Raw genomic sequence first — 18,727 nt, forward strand, 5'->3', positions numbered from 1 at the left:
ATACATTTAGAAAAAAAATGAGCAACGCTGTTCGAATGTTTATTTATTCATTTAAGATAGTATTTGGAATGTGAAGAAATTGTCGTGGGGAATCTTCAAAGTAGTACATGCTGACAATTCAGGAATACAAATATTGAGTAAATATTGGGTTTATGGCCAGACTGGGAAAGAGGGAGTGTCGGCGGACATGATCGTATTATTCATCAGCCAGTAAGTCGTAATTTGTAATTTCACGATGACGTTGGTTATGTTTCAGTTCATTTGCTGGCGGAGCGATTTTGACACGATTACGTCATTGCCAAGGTTATTCGTTACTAAAATGTTAATGTTTTGTTAATAAAATATATGTTGATATTCTTTACGATAATTATCACATGATCGATATTTTACAGTGATTTATATTTTTTTCACGTTTTCGAAAAAATGAATGGATACATTTATTTTGTTCAACGTACGATATTTTTATTGACGATTAATAAATGAGATTGATAGAAATTCAAAAAATGGGAATATCTGCTATCTGATAAATTAACTGTACATTGATAACCAATTATGCAGGAATTACGGGGTGTAAATCTCAATTTGAGTCTCTCTGCACTGGGACAGCGTACAACTTTAGGTTGTTAGGGTCTGTCTTCAATTTCATTGAAGTTTCTCTCATTAGTAGAAGAAACGGTTTTGTCACATGAGGGCGGCATTATGTACCGTTTTCTACACACTGTGAGTTTGCTGTTAATGAAGGCGCTCTTTACAATTTATTTAGAATCATGTCGCTCCGATACGAGCAACGAAGGAAGAGTACTGGTATCGTGCCGGGCCGTTGTTCGTTTCTCGCGTTCGATTTAAGCCAATTACTACGGGGCCTTATTAAAGACATGAATGGAAAGACTATGAGGTTATTACGAGGATACCACAAAGTATGAACGAAGACACTACAGCTGGAGTGCGGCGTACTTTCTGAGTGCATACTTTGAGGTAAAAACCTTTTTATTATACTTTTTTTCCTTCCAAGGATACACCATGAGAATACCGAAATCCAAAATGTTTAGAACAGAATCAGCGAATTTCTTTGTGTGGAGTCCGGTCAAACCTTGGTGGCAGCCATGTTTGTTTTTATTATTAGAGGACGCTTACTAGTACGCGCGTAATCATTCCATATTTAGAATTCTCATTTCCTAATATGGTAGGATGGAAATACCCCGTAAATACGGCAAAATTACGACAGCTGTAACTAATGGCGTTACGGTGACAGATGTATAATAATACTTTTTATAACGAGATAGTATAAGAAGGTAGTTTTTAATCTTTTTCATAAAACGAAATTCTGTGTCACTTTATAACCAGGTTGGTAACATCTTTTTCTTTCCAAGTGCATTTTGTTCATTGGTGGCCCCCATAAGGCTCCATAAATCCCCAGAAAGGTTATGTGGGACGCGCCGTTGGACATTCACTATACAGTTTTTCTTTAAGGAACACAGTGTAGTTGCTGTTGTCCACGCCCGTTATGTGATATTGCAAGAGATGTTAGATGTGAGATTACGAAGTCACATAAAATACCCTTACTTCTACTCGATTACGTCATGATCATATTCAAAATTGTTATACAAGAGAATCGTTATGCGACATTGTATCACATTTTTCCTCGTTGTATCAAAGTGTGTCATAGTAAGCGTTTAGTAAATCCGTCGGCCTCGGTGAGGGCACAGTAACTCACTCCGCCACACAGGTAGGCCAAAACCTTTTGTATATTTATCAGTAATCAAATTGATTTATTTTCAAGGACCATTTCTAAACAATTTCTAATTCAAGAGGTGTCGTTAACCTGTTTTACCAAACGTGTTCGTTCATATCAGCTATGTTCGACTGTAAAGAAGAACAATATATACAAACAAAATATTCAGAAAGAAAAAAACACCTTGAGATAACTTTAAGGCAATTGCCAGCAGTTATTGACGCAGTGTTTATTCAAGTATAAAATATCGACCAAACGACGCATTACCATACCATATTACATCTTACAATAAAATGAACACTCTCAATTAAACACCATTCTATATTGATCTCATTGTTTAGGCAGACGATTGTGTTCAAGTTTATTTCTTTCTTTGCCTAGAAAATGAATATTTGTGTTTTTGACCATCGCGCCACAAAAAATCAATTAATTAATTTATTATTGAAAATTATTAGTTTTAAAATATGATAAAGAATTTGTTATCAGATATAACAAACTAACACCAACCTGAGAAATTGAAACTTCGAGTTGCTATTTGGATGTATATTCTGAGTGTATATCGCCCTCTGTCGGTGGAAAGATAATTGATGCCATAAACACCAGAGAAGACAATTTCTTTCGGATCAAAAGACTGCACAGACTGAAATCTCACCTTTGATGTCATGAACAGTTTACTTTATTGTCTGTCTTCTTTTTCTAATATTCAGAGGACAATACGCGTGTAAAACGCGTGTATTAGTAGTTTGAATACTGAACCATGGTCAGAGGGGTGTCACCATTTTTTACACGCGTATAAATTGCAAAATCTAAATGCGGAGTTTGAGACATGGACAATTAATTAGAAGAACGAGGTAATATCACATCACTAGAATGACCAGGTGCAAAGCCGAGCTTATCTGAATATGGCATTGTTATTAATTTAAACCGATGAGAGCGCACGCCACGGACCGGCGTCCTATCCGGAATGCTTTAGACATAAAAATATTAATAAAAACATATCTTCAACAATTTCAACTTTATTATCCCTCCGTCTTTTTTTAATTCAATGAACTGATACAAGTTTTGGCTGGAACGGAAATTAAGTAAACTTCTAGTATAAACGCCACAGGACACGTTTTTATTTTAGTGCAGGGGTGAAACCTAGGCATGCCACATGCTGTCTGTGATAGCATGCTTTGACGTCCACTCCATAACACGGTGGTTTCTCCTGCTTATTGCATGGGTTTGATTGATTTTGGCAAATCTGATAAAAACTCGTTGTTATCCATGCTCACATTTTTACGACCGCATTGGACGATGGGATACTAAGATAACACGGTGTTAGTACACCCACAGTACAGCTCGTATTAATTCTTTTCATATAATTCGTAACAGACTTTCAGGCATGATAATCTCAGTGGTATGATGGTAGAAGTGTAACGTGGCAATCCATACAAACACATTAAAGTACCCCCAAATGAATATCACATGCAGCCGACTCAAAATAGTATTACTCTGCCAAACTTACATAAATTCAGATTTAAAAAAAAGCACAATTTAGGCAAACTTTCTTTGTCACCTAATAATATTTTAGGATACTTCGACGTATGCTAACAGTGTTACATTCGTACGTGAAACGTGCATACAGTATTACAGTTCGAATTTTGATGATCATAGTCTGGTAGCATGGGATAAATGCAATGAAACAAGAAATATCTCAGGCTCAAACATGATATAAATTAATAAAAGATTAAATTTATTACCTTATTTAATAAAGACAGTTTTAAATACAAATAAAGGAATCTTTCAGAGATATTTTATACAATAACGTGAAAACAACCATTATACTAATTTCCACTATTATCTTAATTCACCAACCACATAGTCCCTCGAGTATTAAAATAATGTGGCAGTGATAGAAACATACATTACGCAACTCCTTGGCACTATTCATTGAATATCACCGCCATTTTTAAAATCGATTGATGTTTCGAAATGACGTCACTGGTCTAGTTCATCCCTCTCTTCCAATAGTTTCGGAGTCACATTCATAAACGCAGTATTTATCTGTTATGGTGTAACCGGCACTGTTTTTTTTAAGTAAGCAATATAATTGTGAGTAACTCAGATGACATCAAGTTCTTATAAAATATATATAAGAAGGGGGAATGTTTGACAAATATACTGTTAAAGCCACAAGAATGATCTGGTTCTTAACATTGAAAACAGATGACAGTCAGAAGTCAGTCCTTTTGATTAGTACAACATATAACTCTTGTATTTCCTCCAAATACTTGGAACAGTTATCAGCTGTTCCAAAAATAAACCACCAATTATTTATTTAGTAAATTAAGAGGGTACAACACCCTAGAAGTAATTCCGAACCTGGTAAACGGTACACGAATACAGCTTCACAAATGTGATTCATCGTGCAGTGCGCCACACAGCGACGTAATTGGACATGAAAATGACGATCTAGTGTTAGGCACCCTCTGTGTCCGTATTATCTTTCCTATATCACATTTATCCAACAGCACATTACCACGTGTATATTTATCAGATAACACATGGGCTCATTGTCCAGTTGAAATATTATTAAAAAAATTATATATGTTCCCAGCACCTTTATCAACAAACTTACAAACCCATTACATATATCACCTTACAATTACAATATAGTGTCACTTGTGCTTCTGAAATGTCAGTGTATTTGGAAATAGTGTTGGTCAAACTTGGCAGAAATAGTGAAACAAGTATTTGGGCTGTACAAAATAATTCTGTTGTGACGTAACACTGGGCAGAACATTTTTCCGTTGCCTCTGTCAGTGTCGATTTACGTCCAGTAATCATTAACGGTGTTACGTGTAATGTTCGTACAGTCTTTGTCTCAGTGTGTTATCAAATCAACCACTTTGAAAACGACGTCGTGGCACTCTACACGGATGTTGGCTGTGGCATCGCTGACGTGGAGTGGACGTTGACGGTGCTGATGGGAGGTCCGTGCTCGTCTGTAGTCATCCCGACCATTGACATGCTGGGTTTGAAATAGTGACCCATCGCCAGCATCATAGCGTCTTCGTAATCTTCCTCGCATAGTATTTTATTGTTTCGGAGATAGAATTTGTCACCAACACAGAACCTACAAAACAAATCGCAATACCTGAGTAGAGCTAATAAACTAATTTCCTTCAGGAAAACTGAATTGCTTCTAGGCACCGGTGTTGTTGTTGTTGTTGTTGTGTGTGTTTGTGTGTGTCAAGTTTGTGTAGCTTAGGTTTAGTAGGAGGAAGGTATTGTTCAATTTTTATTAATATTGGTATAATTGATTATATTAATAAATTAATTAATTTACATGGATCTAACAAAGTACCGTTTCATGAACACTGAATTTTAACATAAATTAAACACGTCATAATGGCGATAATCGGCAACTTCGTAGGATTGTGTGTGGTTTAATAGAAAATATCAGTGAGCTAATATCTCCTCCAACAAGTTGTAAACAAACTGTGTTTGAGAAATCGAACGTTTGATTATAAAGCATCTTACGGTACAATCATAATGTATGGAAACTACGACCGGTGGGATTCAGTGATGACAATAAACAAAACTACAAGACGTTTTGAACTGAAACAGCAGTATAGATAACATCTATATATTATTTTGTTAGGCTTATTTCGAAGCAGGCAATATAATTGTATTTGTTCCATGAAATGTATTTAAATTAAAAGTACGTGCCAGAAATTCGCAACGCATGCGCAGCGATTACTAGTTGACTATAACTAAGTTTCATCATGATGCTCAATTGAAAAATGCAATTTCGACCGTACTTAAGATAGGATTGCCCTTTATTACGCAACGTATCGGTATTAGAAACCCGTATTCATGAATTGTGTGGACGCAATCTGGCCAAAAAAGTGATAGAATATGTTGCTTAAATATATGAAATATATATGCCAATTGCTTACCTGTGGTTGCACTGTTGACATGCAAAACATTCAAGGTGGTATACATTGTCCCTTGCCCTCATTACCATTTCAAATGCAGGGATTACTTTGGCACACGCAGCACAGTAACCGGTTGTACCGAATAACCTGTAACATATTTTGAAAGACGTGTGAGGAACATTGCATAAAATGTGAAATGTCTTTAATTTGTCGAAACTATGTATGACACTGACTTCCGGTCACAATTACAAATATATATCACCCATGAAACAGCAGCTGACAATGTTCATAACAATGATTGAAATTCGGCAAATTATGGGTTCATTTTGGCCAGAAGTCTCTCAAATTCTCAAGATCAACGATGCAATTTGTGGGGGAGCTGCTGGGTTGAGTGGACGACCATCCCTCCCTTCTCCGACGGGATATCAATAAAAGAACAATATCCCCTCATCGAGGTTTATCTATCAGTCAGTTATCTGCTTATAGTTGGAATAATCGAAATATGCGAAACAATAAACAGGAGAAGCATTTTCGCTTTCAAACAAAATTCTAATTAATAATGACGATGATATGACGATAATGGGTGACAGTAGGTAATCGTGGATGTTATTTGTAATTCCGTTATATGGCTATTTATAACCCTGTAACCTAACAGTCAATCCAATCAGAAAGTAGCTTGTCTGTTGACTGGTTTCTTCAACAAATCAAAATAAATCTTATATAAATTCTTCGACTCAACTGTCAGAACTAGCTATGATGTTTGGATGTAGAAACGATATATCATTGTACCAATGACAAGATCAAAATAGGTTAGTCTATTAAACCTCATCTGTTGTACAAGTCAAGTAAACGCACTGTCAAGATGCAAAAGAAGGGTTCAGTGTCTGCGAGTTTGACATTTTAGTTTTGTTTGTTGAATAAAAGTGTTCAAGGGAGATTATAAAAGCACTGAGAATAATAACGTTAGACTAAAATATGGTGTTTATTTATTTATATTGCATATCATAATGAGTATAACATAATGACTTTAAAATGACACGTTCGGGCATTCTTTCATGATTTACGACAGGCCGAAAACTCAATACCATGACAGCCAGATTATAACTTCGATAAGGCAGTTAGGTTTTTCGCACTCTCGTAATCTGCGTTAGTATTAAAATTAATCTGTTAACAGTTTGTCTCGTTTTGTTAAAACGATGGACGTGCACGACTTAGACGGCACCATGTCACCAGCCCCATCTAAATCTATAACTCACCACACAATCCGACAATTTAAATTCACGGGTTTCGTTAATTATAAATCGCCTAGGCGATGTCATCAGTATCGTCAGACTAAACTTAAAATTCTCCTCGTCGGTACCCGATCATCGGGAATCATGAATGCTCACTCGGATATGTCGGTTGACTAAACCCATTTTCCCCAAAGGATGAAAGACATGCTTGCTAATTCTATTTTCTCGCATCCCCCGAGACTGCCCTCTATCGCTGGGGTAATGAATTGTGTACATAGTGTTACATTATTTAGTTATTTTAGCGACTGCCCCTATTATTGACGATCGTCTGTTTGATCAATTATGATGGCGGATTTTACAGGCCCATGAACAAATGGTGCGAACGAAATAGAATTTATTCTGGCTGAGAGCGACGGTTTGGAGAGGTTGAATGTCCTGTGGGAGCAATGATAATCATGGTGATGGATGGAGTGATAGATACCGAAAGAGTTTATTTCTCAAATGTTTGCTTCTTTTCCGTCCCATACTGATCTACGACGCCCAAATATTCCAGGTTTCGTACGCATGATACACACCACCAGGAGTTAAAACGGTGGGAAAAAAATTCGACCTCACCCGGTATGTATATACAGAAAATATGGAATTACGTCATGACAAGCTGCGACTTTTTTGAACAGTAGTATTTTTTTATCGTGAATCATGATGAAAAACCTCACTGCTTCGAATAGTGTGTTCGGTTTATATATTTCAACATTTCAAGTAATTTCATAGATACTTTTGTACAGCACTGTTAAACTCAAAATATATAACCGTTTATTAAAGTTTTAGTCTTGTGATGGTGACGGCTAACACAGTGACTGCAGACTGACTGAGCTATTTTCTGAACGTAAAATACAAAAAGTTTCGTCCTGTACATTTTTTCTCCTTATATCACAAAAACGTCTATTAAAAACCAAACAGATCACGCGCAAAATCATATACCGTCGTTCCCAAAGGACGACATCAACAAACACGATTAGCCTTCAAGCGTATTCATCATAGATGCGATTGGCGGTTTTCCGCTGTCCCCGTTTCGCTGTCTGTACTCGCACGCCTCGGTGCGCTCTTTGTTCCGCCGAAACCATAGATGCACACCAAGTTTAAACTTTTGAATTCTGGTTGTCGGTTTCGATCCATTGACTAGCGATGATGTGCAAAATAAACAGCACTTCCGATGTATGACGACAGGAAGACCACTGTCAATAATTCACGCCATCATGTCTTCCGGATGACGGATTGCAGTCGACAGTTGGTGCTACAAATATTGATGTAATATGTGTTGATAGCCAAATGTACACGGACCGCTACTCAAGAATATACTCTATATGACGCTGCAAATATGCACCTCACTGATTGTTTCAGCGGGCCGTGATGAGTCTTTTCTGATTCCATCATGATCTTAATTCGAGCAAAATGTTTGAACCAAAAAACATTCGATAGTGCAGTGATAACGAATTCTGAGGTCATTTCGGAATTCGGCAAGACTCAAACTTAAACATAGTACTGTTTCACTCAGAAATAAATAAAACGATACTTGTTATAATTTGAATATGTGTTATGTAGGTTTCTCTGCCTGCTCAATATTCGGTGCGTATTTGTCGTTAACTCATTTTACAGTAATAACTATCTTTCAGGTACAGTTTGACTAAAACTTACTTGAGTTGGGTTTTGACTGCTACTCATTTGTGCTATGAAAATTTTTAACTCGCTAACTTCAGGGGACATTGTAATATGAACACTAAAAATGTTTTTAAGTGTATTTTTATTTATTTATTTATTTATTTGAATAATTGCATGTGTTTAGCCAAATCAAACATCTGAATATGAGTATTTCTGTTTCTTATATTTTTCTACGTATACGAAAACAACTATTTTTTGTATATTGTATGAGCCTTTGAATCTAGTATCTGACATGTCATCGATACAGGAAGCTGGTAATGCCAATTATCAAACAGTTGAGTTCATTTCATTGAACCCGGAATAGGTTTGATTTTAAATAGCTCCCACAAACCCCGGTTCTCATACTTTTTTTTTATATAGTCCTCACTTGGGGTTGCCCCCACAGTCGGCCAGGGTATTTGATATCTTGTATAGAAACATAATGAACGTAATGATCATTAAACATGTAATTTATGCATCATATCAGAATAATTAATGTTGCTTGACTGTTCACAACGATCATTCTACATTTTGCCCGACCGAACGTATTACTTAAACTAGTCAACAAACTTCCAAAATGACGTCGGCATTAGCGCCAAATATATTAAAACGTGACTTTAAAAAGGAAGAAAGAGCATAACTTAAAAAAACGTATCGTATTAATATTTTAAAATTAATCAGTGGATCATTAAACGCTTCAATATTTCTAATGATGTCGCGTAGCCTATATTAATAGTCATATACGAACGATGGGACACTAAGCGGAACGTTGTGAGATTAAAGATAAATGGATTAAAACTAGATGTCATGGAATGTATTCTAGGCTGATCAGTAATCTACATTTTCTCCCGGGACACAGATTGTTCTCCCCCGTGAAGGCAGCTTCCAAGAGCAAATTAGGAGTGACATTCGTGAATTTTATATCTGTTTAATTTGTTGGAGTATACTTGAGTCTCGGATTCCCTCCTTCTCACCTGAGGTAATCTCTTTTACACAGCATAAGATTTGCTTTGATGTAGAGCGTCGATCCTACTTCGCCTAATCTGCAATCACAGCAAGCACACTTCAGACAGTCTTCGTGCCAATACTGTTCTAATGCCTTCAACAAATAACGGTCTTTAATTTTCTTTTTGCAGCCCGCACAGTTTCGTTTCTCTAGCGGAGCGTCTAACACTTCAACTTTATCTGTGGGATTTTAAAAAGAAAAAGTTAGTTTGGCTTCCGTCAGGCACCATACCTTCTTTGTGACACGCAGCTGAAATGAAAACAAGTCAATTGTATTAATCACAAATATAATAACGTAACATGTCATTGTAACTGACTGAAAGCAGCTACAATAGAAGTCAGTGATCAAAAAATTTATTTGCATTTTTTGATAATTGTTTGTAGTTCAATTGTGATTGACGCGTACACTGTTTTGTTAATGTTAATATTACTATTACGTTATTGCGTTTCCTTCCTTCCTTCCTTCCTTCCTTCCTTCCTTCCTTCCTTCCTTCCTTCCTTCCTTCCTTCCTTCATTCATTCATTCATTCTTTCATTCATTCGAGTCATCGACTCATTCATTTAACTATTTAGTATAGTTTTGTATGACAAATTATACACTGAATGCACTGTCTCTTCTAACGTTATTTTATATGCACCTTTCTGTCAAGTTTAAGTGCAAGCGATCCAGCTTCTCTAGAGCTTCTAGATCAACTGAGGGCGCACTAATATTATAGTAAATACAAAATAAGCAATCACGGGAGGCGTTGGTGATCGAGTGTCGGGCATTTGTTTTTAATGAACCAGTCGTGGATATTCCCTGGCATCTAGCAGCAACCTTGATATGTCCATTAAAGTTATCACAGGTATTTTCCGGTAAATCTCTGTTCACTCTTAGTTCGCCCATACTTATTGAATGGTGCACACCCTTTCTGTATATGATCAGTTGTCGAGCGTGGAATGTATTAGAACAACTTTTGTATATTTCCGCCTTGACTGGACTCCCCATTACATTATAAAACACACACACCAATGTCACCCAAGATGTATTTTAGACCGCTGGGTCTGTGGTAACCATCATTTGCCGTAAAGTGGATGTTGCTGACGGCATTGCCGTTGAATCGTTGATATATCATGATATAACGCCTATCTACTATTAAAGTGATTCCCGCAATTTTAGACGCTCGGTGCCAACTTAATTTAAGCATATGCCTCTAAAGTTAATAGCATGAGATTACGCCATATTCTCCACCAATGTGAAATAAATTCCCTTCTCCCGAACATTCGGCAGTATAGGTCTAACGAAAAGACTGTTTAGAAGACCTTTCTAAATTTCTTCTTATTTATGTTTAACTGTTTTAATGCCGTTATTTTATTACTGTATTAATTACCACATATACACTAAATTGCAATCTAGGTGTAATTCAGACGACCCCAAGGACAATGTCTCGATTCATCCAGATTGGAATCGTCCACAGAAGATGACTATCGACCTACTTTCGCAGTGGCGGAGGAGTCCCTCTGGCCAGGCAGCGGAGAAAGTCATAGACAGCCGTAATGAAACCTACATTGATGTCTCCGCGCACCTGATTCTCTCGTGTTTTAATTGATCTATTGTAGTTCTTGTTTTAATTAAAATATTAATTAGAAGGCGGGAACAGGGAATTGCTGAAACAGTTTAATTAATTTTACTGCCTTGAAACTGAGTGTTTTGAAGCACGGATGTCGCAAATCGTAGCTGTGTTCATATATCATTTTGGGTGGGCGTTCTACTCGGGGTTTTCGCTGGTAAAAAAAACAGAAGGCCATTTAATTAAATAGTGGGACCGGGTGACGTAAACTAATGAATAAATGTACCAATGCGGAAGAATGAAATTACGACACTTTCATAATTTTCCACATGACCTGTGGGCGCCAACAACTTTGAAATATTAATAACACCACCGGGTTATTTGCTCGTGGTGTATTAAACTATCGAAATATGACTGGGTCGTTAAACATATTCACACACGTTGTACAGAGGATGGACGGCAATGACCCCCGACTTCATAAATTTGGAGTTTATTTCCAAAATATTTCAGTATAATATTTACGTTACATTTTACACTGTTTTTAATTACATACTCATATATTTAAAAAAAGTTTGACCACGATGCCGTGACGTTAGAATTGCGTCTCAAGGGTTATATGGACAAATTAGACCCGTATTTGTTTGACCCAAGCTCAGGCGTCTCCCGCTGACGTTTTAGATACTGCAAACATGCAGTAGACTAAGGACGGCGGTGTGCTCGGGTGGGTGTACATTTGGGAAACAAAGCTATGCACAGAACATTACATGTAAAAAATTCCTGCAGCTGGATTTAAATATATATAATCCGTATAATCGCTTGATAGAGAAAAGTAAAATATTTATAGCAACATTATCCTGGAAAATTAATAGATCAAAAACTAAGTGAAAGAAAAAATATTAATTTGCACAGTTTTTCTACCATTTCTACCATAACTAACCGCTTAACAAGCACAACAGAACGGTTACAGTGAAACGTTGTGTCACAATGGCGTTGACATTACGTTTACGCTAGCTACTCAACTTCTTCAGGTGAATCAATATCGACACAGTGAAAAATGTATGCCACTTTCATGATTTCAATTTCTTGAACCACGGTTGATGTGTAGTTGAGAGCCTCCAAAAAAACAACGTCAAACTGTGGAATTATTATCATTCAATCAATTACCCCAACTTGCAGAATATCATTTCAATCATGCCAATAGCATAATTTCAGAGGGTTAACTAACGATTTATTCAAAGAGTAGGTATGTAAACAGAGTAGTAGGTGAAAAGGCGCAGACTGTCTGAACATAGCATAAACCAGTATATGATATGATGAATGTCACTATATCCCGGACAAAAGTGGTATTAGGACAATCCTAGATGGTAACATATTTCGACTCTGCAAATTGGGAATTCAAAGACTATTGTACTAATTAATGTTACGTCATTATGTACACTGGCTCGTACTAGGAAGTCGTCGGAAAATGAAACGTGGATCACGTATCATGAACAGCTGGTCAATAAGAATACATCTCTTGATTTTGGCACATGTATAATTTGAAAGATTGTCGGTTTTATCGTGGGTTATATATTTGAATATTTGTATGCGTTATTGTGCCTCTTATTCTTCCGTTACATGCTACTGCCTAAATACCCAATAAAGGGTTAGGGTCGTCTTACGTCAGAAAATACGCACGAAACATATGAACATATGACATTACATAATAGATGTAAGGCATTGATTTCTGAAATACTGAGAACGACTATGGATGAAGGTAATCCAGTCAAATTTGTAATTACTACTGAAGGCCCAGCCAAAATTTATTCTAAAGATCCATCTCGGCGTACTTCATTCATGGCAAAAAAAAAAACAAAAAAAACAAAAAAAACACTGAATGGCAGTTCCGGCTATGTTACTTAAATGTGGTTGACTATTTTGACCCTGAAGAAAAAATATCGCTTCGTTTTGTCCGAGAGGAATGTTTCGCGGCATTCGATCACTGACATATTGAAAACAACGACACTTATAGACACTTTTATCGCTAACGCATGATACTCTTTTGTTTTCAAGCTTCGTCAGGGAACGACAGAGCAAAACAAAACTGTGAGTGGAAACCCTCGGGTGTTTTTACCGCCTACCCTGTCAGCTCATATTTCTTCTATACAATCTGTATTGTGCTAGTGTTACACTAATTTTTGTGTACGCAGTATTCGCAGTGCATACAACTAGGATATATTGCTGTGGTCTCTTTCTTCCGCAAGATGTGTTGGTGTGCGCGGTACGAGTGCATCATTTGCCCTGTCGACGTCCAAGTGCAATAGTAGTGCGAAATCCGCACATTCTGTTAATATTTCGGTAACAAAACAGTCAAATTATCTCGAATATCATGCCACGCACAATGTATCCACGCATTGGAGCAACATTGTGCTAGTATTGCATACCACCGGCTCAGACTGTCGTGGCAATAGTCAGCATGGAAACCAGGAGAAACAATTACCCGGACTGAGTTATGCCGAGATTCGATTAACGATGAAAATAATTTACATTTTTTTCACACGGTATTAAAATAAAATAGTTCCCCCTAGGCACTATTTATTTTGCTGTTTCGCCGTAAAATAAAAGTATTTAATCACGTCGATCGGATGGCCAGCACAAGTACCAGCTTGTTGCCTTGAACATATTGATTTTTGAAAATAGAAGTAAGCGGGTGTATTATATATACATATTTACACACTCCAGAATTTTACACAAGGCATGTGCTAATCAATCAACAAAATAACCGTTTTCAACAATTCAACAAATATTTTAATGTTTCGGGTTGAAATTAATAAAACAAGATTTACACTGGGGTTTGTTAAATAGTGCGCATGACAGTGCTTACCCTTATATTATGCTCATAGCTATTAAAACTAAAATAGAATCGTTAGTTGTGTGACAGGCATTTCGCTGAGAGTAGTTTTTCAGATGTGTCACTGATGAATGTATACACCGTTCCTCCCTTGTAGAGAGACTATGATATAAGTGAGGATATTGTCTCACACGAGTTGCGTAGATTTTTTTAATGGATTCGTTGTGAGAATCAAAAAGTTTCAGAAAATTACCAAGTGATATGATCATGGTAGTGTTTACGGGCGTACTCACGGTGGTTGACTGGGAGGTGAACAAAGGTCACGCAGGCACAACTCATCCGATGGCATTGTTGTTATTAACTAGCGTTTGTATATTTGCAGAAAGCAAATTTAGCGATACCGTGATAAGCTGAACACTGTGTGCTGTTTATACGTGGCTAGCTCGTATACCAGTGTATCAATCAGATGAAATATAATATGCATCCATAGACACCCGTACCGATCAGAGAAGTCGACAATGCGTAGTAAACACGCGAACGGAAAGGAAAAAAAAATGCCATAGAAAAACTTACTGCTTGTTAAAGAGGTGTCCGATTCAATGATTATAGACGACATGTTGTTCATGTAGTGTTGTTGTATGAGGATACAGTCTGACGCGAGCTGTCGATGGCGCAACCAGCAAGTCGGGGCCACGTCAGTCACTGAAGCAGTGTGTACATCGGTCTGTGTCAGCACTGAAACATACACTCGTGTATCCGGGCTCCTACACAATACGTCACGCCGTAGCTAGCAAGTTGTAGAAGGGGGGGGGGGTGCGCCGAGTGGTTGCAATTATACACGCTTTCACAGTCATGCCGTGACACTGAATCGGAACACGGTCAAATTGTTCGACACTTTCATTATAGACATTCATTCGACATCCGCTTTGAAATTACCATGTTTTATCATTAAAAAATACAAGTCAAAACGTGAACATAAATTAGTGGTCTAGTAATAATAATTTAACAAGGAGGATTTAATGCTTTCCATTGTGCACTGCAAGCTGTAATTCATGTTGCTCGCATTTGGAAATAAACTACGTGTTTACCATTAAATGAGGTTTCTATAATTTTCGCTAAAACATGCACTCTTACCAAAACATGCGATTAATAGAATTGGAATCACCTCGAAGATTATTGACACCAGACATTTATATACAGTGCATAGACGACACACTGTGTTCATCATGACATGTAATCGGGTTGACACGGTTGCGAGTAGTTTAACGTAATAAACTAGCACATATACATAAATGTCTCGATTTTACGATGGAAATATGTCCATTTACAGCATTTTAGTAGGCTGAACATAATAGAGAAACGTCGATCTGGGACGTGGTAAATGTTGACTCCCTTTTAGCCTATGGTGTGTTATATATGTACATACACTAACGATATATATATAGGTATTTTTTACGTGACGACCAGAACGTATGTATTGAATGTCATATGCAGTGAGATTATTTTACGACAGATAAATGAACATGTACATAGTATAATGTATCAATACTGTGGCATCGAAGCATAGTGACAGTGATGTCAATCACGTTTCCTGTCATCCGATTTATGTTGCCGTACCTGCATATTTTTAGTGAACGGACAAAAACAGGCGCAATTGCAAACAGTATTGCCTATTGTATTGTCTACAGTCTATTGATGGTGCTGTTCTGTGTCAGCAGCATTTCCCCCTGCAGCGGAGACGTCGGCCGAAGGCATTTTCCGCTGTGTTGACGTGCATTTATGTGATGTCTAACACTGTGTCGGGAGTGGCGTTACATGTTATAGTCTATGTCATCACGTAGAATAAGTCACGCTGAAAAGTGTAAGATTTTGCCGACTCCAGTAGTATTACAATCTCGTACTCTGAATAAGTTATTACAGACACAGCTACAGTGTTTTAAATTGGTCAATGTGGATAGATTTTTCAGCCGATTCCATCACACAAGATCGGTTCTTGAATTATGCTTAATCAACCACCCTCTTCAGCTGAACATATTGTTGCTGCTCTTCGTATTAACGATTTTATCGATTACATTTGGCTTACAGTTTTGGGGTATATAATTTAGTTCTCGTGATTGTCAATTTTAAACTTCAGTTGCACTATTATATTAAAATAATATTGCTGATTAAAAATAATAAATGTGACGGAGAATTGAAATAAAACCCCAATTATTACCAAGTAACGTGCACTGAAAATGCAGTTCATAGTAGTGACGCGGCACCTGTAGATTGAGTAAATATTTTGTATGCGTGCGTTTCTGCATATTATAAGCGCGCCACCTGCGACCAAAATCTAACAAAGCACCCCAAATGTTTTCGTTGAATATCCGCTTATAGGGGAATGTTAAGGAATATTCTCGATCCTTTTTTTTTTAAAATGTGAAGATACGATAATTTTTTTCAACTTTGGATAAATATTAAAATAAATAATAAAAGAACATACTACCCATGAAACAAAAAAATGAAATAATGCTAACTTGAACCTAACGAAATAAGAAACAAGTGATATCAAATACCGCCATGCCCAGGGACCCCGAGTATACTTATCACCTAATCAAGATCTCAGTCTTATGCGGGATTGAGATTCGTGCGTGAAACTTTCCGAGCCGATCAGCTGTTGTTTATGCCGATGGGCTTGGTCGGGTTTCTGTGACAAATCGAAAAACCCAGATAAAGTCGAAGAAAGCCCATCAAGGGAAAAACGTATCAGTGATCATGAAACTATAAACCTGAAAAAATATGTGTGATACACAATTCTTATAATTTATTGACAATAATAAAGAATACTGTTCATAGTTTTCTTCAGCACATCGCAGCGAAGCTGTGAAAAACAAGAGTTAACGTGGCATGGTGTTCGTAACTGATCGGAAGTGCACATAGATTTTCTAGAAATCGTCGGTGCACAGCTTAAGTGCGCCATACGCAAATGGTGTGCATTTCAATAAACATTTCCTGTGTACGGTGTTTTTTCATGTTTTTATTTCTCGATTGATATCCCTTTGGATCCTATCCATTTTGGTGAGTTTTTCATGATTCAAATATTGTGTATACTACATGTTCGACCCATTAAATTTAATGAAATTTTCGTATTTGCCCTACAGGGATAGAAAACAAAATTATTTGTATTAAAGAAATAATTTGAGGGTAGCGTTTTAAGTCATGGGTTATTTCAAACTCAATTTGTGTTTTGTTTCCGCATCAAAGGGGTTGTTTTCGTTTTGTTATTAGTAAAATGCCATAAATGGAGACTCTAAGGATTTTTCTGACTACCACTGAGGCCACTTTTGCTCTTACCTACCGTGCCTTCTTTCTCGTGGGTTTCAGGCAACACATTAACTCGGCTTATCAATTTGCATTTTAATTAATCAAATTTTCATATTTTACCATTGTATTGCAATATTTATACCAATATAAATTACACTTAATCTGAGCAGGGTGATTACTTAGGCAATGGCTGCCGGGCCAGCTTTTTCTTTTCGTTTTATCTAATAAAAAATTCAGCAATGGCTTATGTAGGAGGTTGACAAGTTCCACATGATATTCTTTCATTGATGGTTTGTTATTTGATGTTGACTAAAATACCCCGTAATACTTCACATCAAAACAATATTTATTGATGCGCATTGTTACCATATGTCAATTATCGATATTTCAGTACTCTGATTCAAATTTGTTGATAGTCTCCATTGTGATTGGTTGAGAGCGTGAGTTCCCTCGTTTTGTGTATCAGACTAGTAATGTTTTTCAAGCTTTAAGCGAAACCTATTATTTTCTGTCAAATAAGACCTGTTCGAGATATGTTGGGTGCTCGGATTAGAGTTGGAACTCACTCAATCGTGTTGACCTTCAAACTCTCGCTGACGTATCATTGACGAATCACAAGCGAGGAAAATACATCTCTCTCATTATTTTGCATAATCCATAGTATATTTGGAATCACGGACTGAGACAGTTGTCGTAGAAGTTGGACTAATTCAGAATTGTTTGAGGATCCTGCATTTCCTTAATATGCAAAATAAAATGTGAATGTGTTGAGTTTCCATAAGCCCAGCCACAGACATTTTTTCCCGACTTATTGGTGTTTTGTCCCAACTCACTGTCACGGTGCTGTTCAGCGTTTCAAGTTATTTGAATGATGCTAAATAGATTCGGTCATAATACGTCTCTGAGAAGGGGAATAACAGAAGAAGTGCGCGTCCTGTCGCGGAGATCTTCATTCGCTATCTAAAACAGTCGCTCATGCATCACCTATCAACAAAATTAATACCGAGGAAAGAAAACTTCAATTTGATGCTAAGGTCTAAGACGCCTTAATGCGGCTGTTTGGAAATTACAAATGTACGTTTTCCATGAGTCGAATTAATTGGTTTTAATTTTTAATTATCTCCTACTCCCAGGTGGGACGGACTATATGTGTTTTTACCAGTGTTACGGGCGATTTTATTACACAGATAGGTGAGGTAAGTTCGTGAGAAGTTGAACATACACAATCTCATAGCGATGCAGCATCAATATTAACATGTTGAAATGTGACGCTATATGTGATATGTACTGACGTCTGTTAAAGGACAAATCCCGGTAAAAAACAAGAAAAAAGTGAATATTTTAAAAAGTAAGTAAAACTGAGATATTATTATTATGATGATATTTATAATTAATATGGTCACTTTAAAAAAAAAACGAATATGATAGTTTGACAAAATAAAAATACGTATCCG

The 18,727-nt window shown here is 36.9% G+C and overlaps 1 protein-coding gene across 2 annotated transcripts in view; it reads right to left on the bottom strand.

The window, feature by feature from the left end:
• Positions 1-3,446: 3,446 nt before the first annotated feature.
• LOC100378912 (LIM domain only protein 3-like) overlaps positions 3,447-18,727 on the bottom strand; it is a 33,968-nt gene continuing 18,687 nt past the window's right edge. The window contains exons 1-4 of one of the 2 annotated variants that reach the window (XM_078009725.1): positions 14,544-14,733; positions 9,560-9,770; positions 5,677-5,802; positions 3,447-4,850 (exon numbers count right to left, since the gene is read on the bottom strand). In XM_078009725.1, coding sequence (XP_077865851.1) covers positions 4,646-4,850; positions 5,677-5,802; positions 9,560-9,770; positions 14,544-14,595 — 594 coding nt within the window. In that variant the 5' untranslated portion in view covers positions 14,596-14,733 and the 3' untranslated portion in view covers positions 3,447-4,645. Of the gene's footprint in view, positions 4,851-5,676; positions 5,803-9,559; positions 9,771-14,543; positions 14,734-18,727 lie in introns of those variants that run through there. The other variant, XM_006817171.3, reaches the window with a different exon arrangement.

The sequence above is a fragment of the Saccoglossus kowalevskii genome, chromosome 1, assembly GCF_978046115.1.
Source record: "Saccoglossus kowalevskii chromosome 1, keSacKowa6.1, whole genome shotgun sequence".
In the NCBI taxonomy this organism is placed as follows: Eukaryota; Metazoa; Hemichordata; class Enteropneusta; family Harrimaniidae; genus Saccoglossus; species Saccoglossus kowalevskii.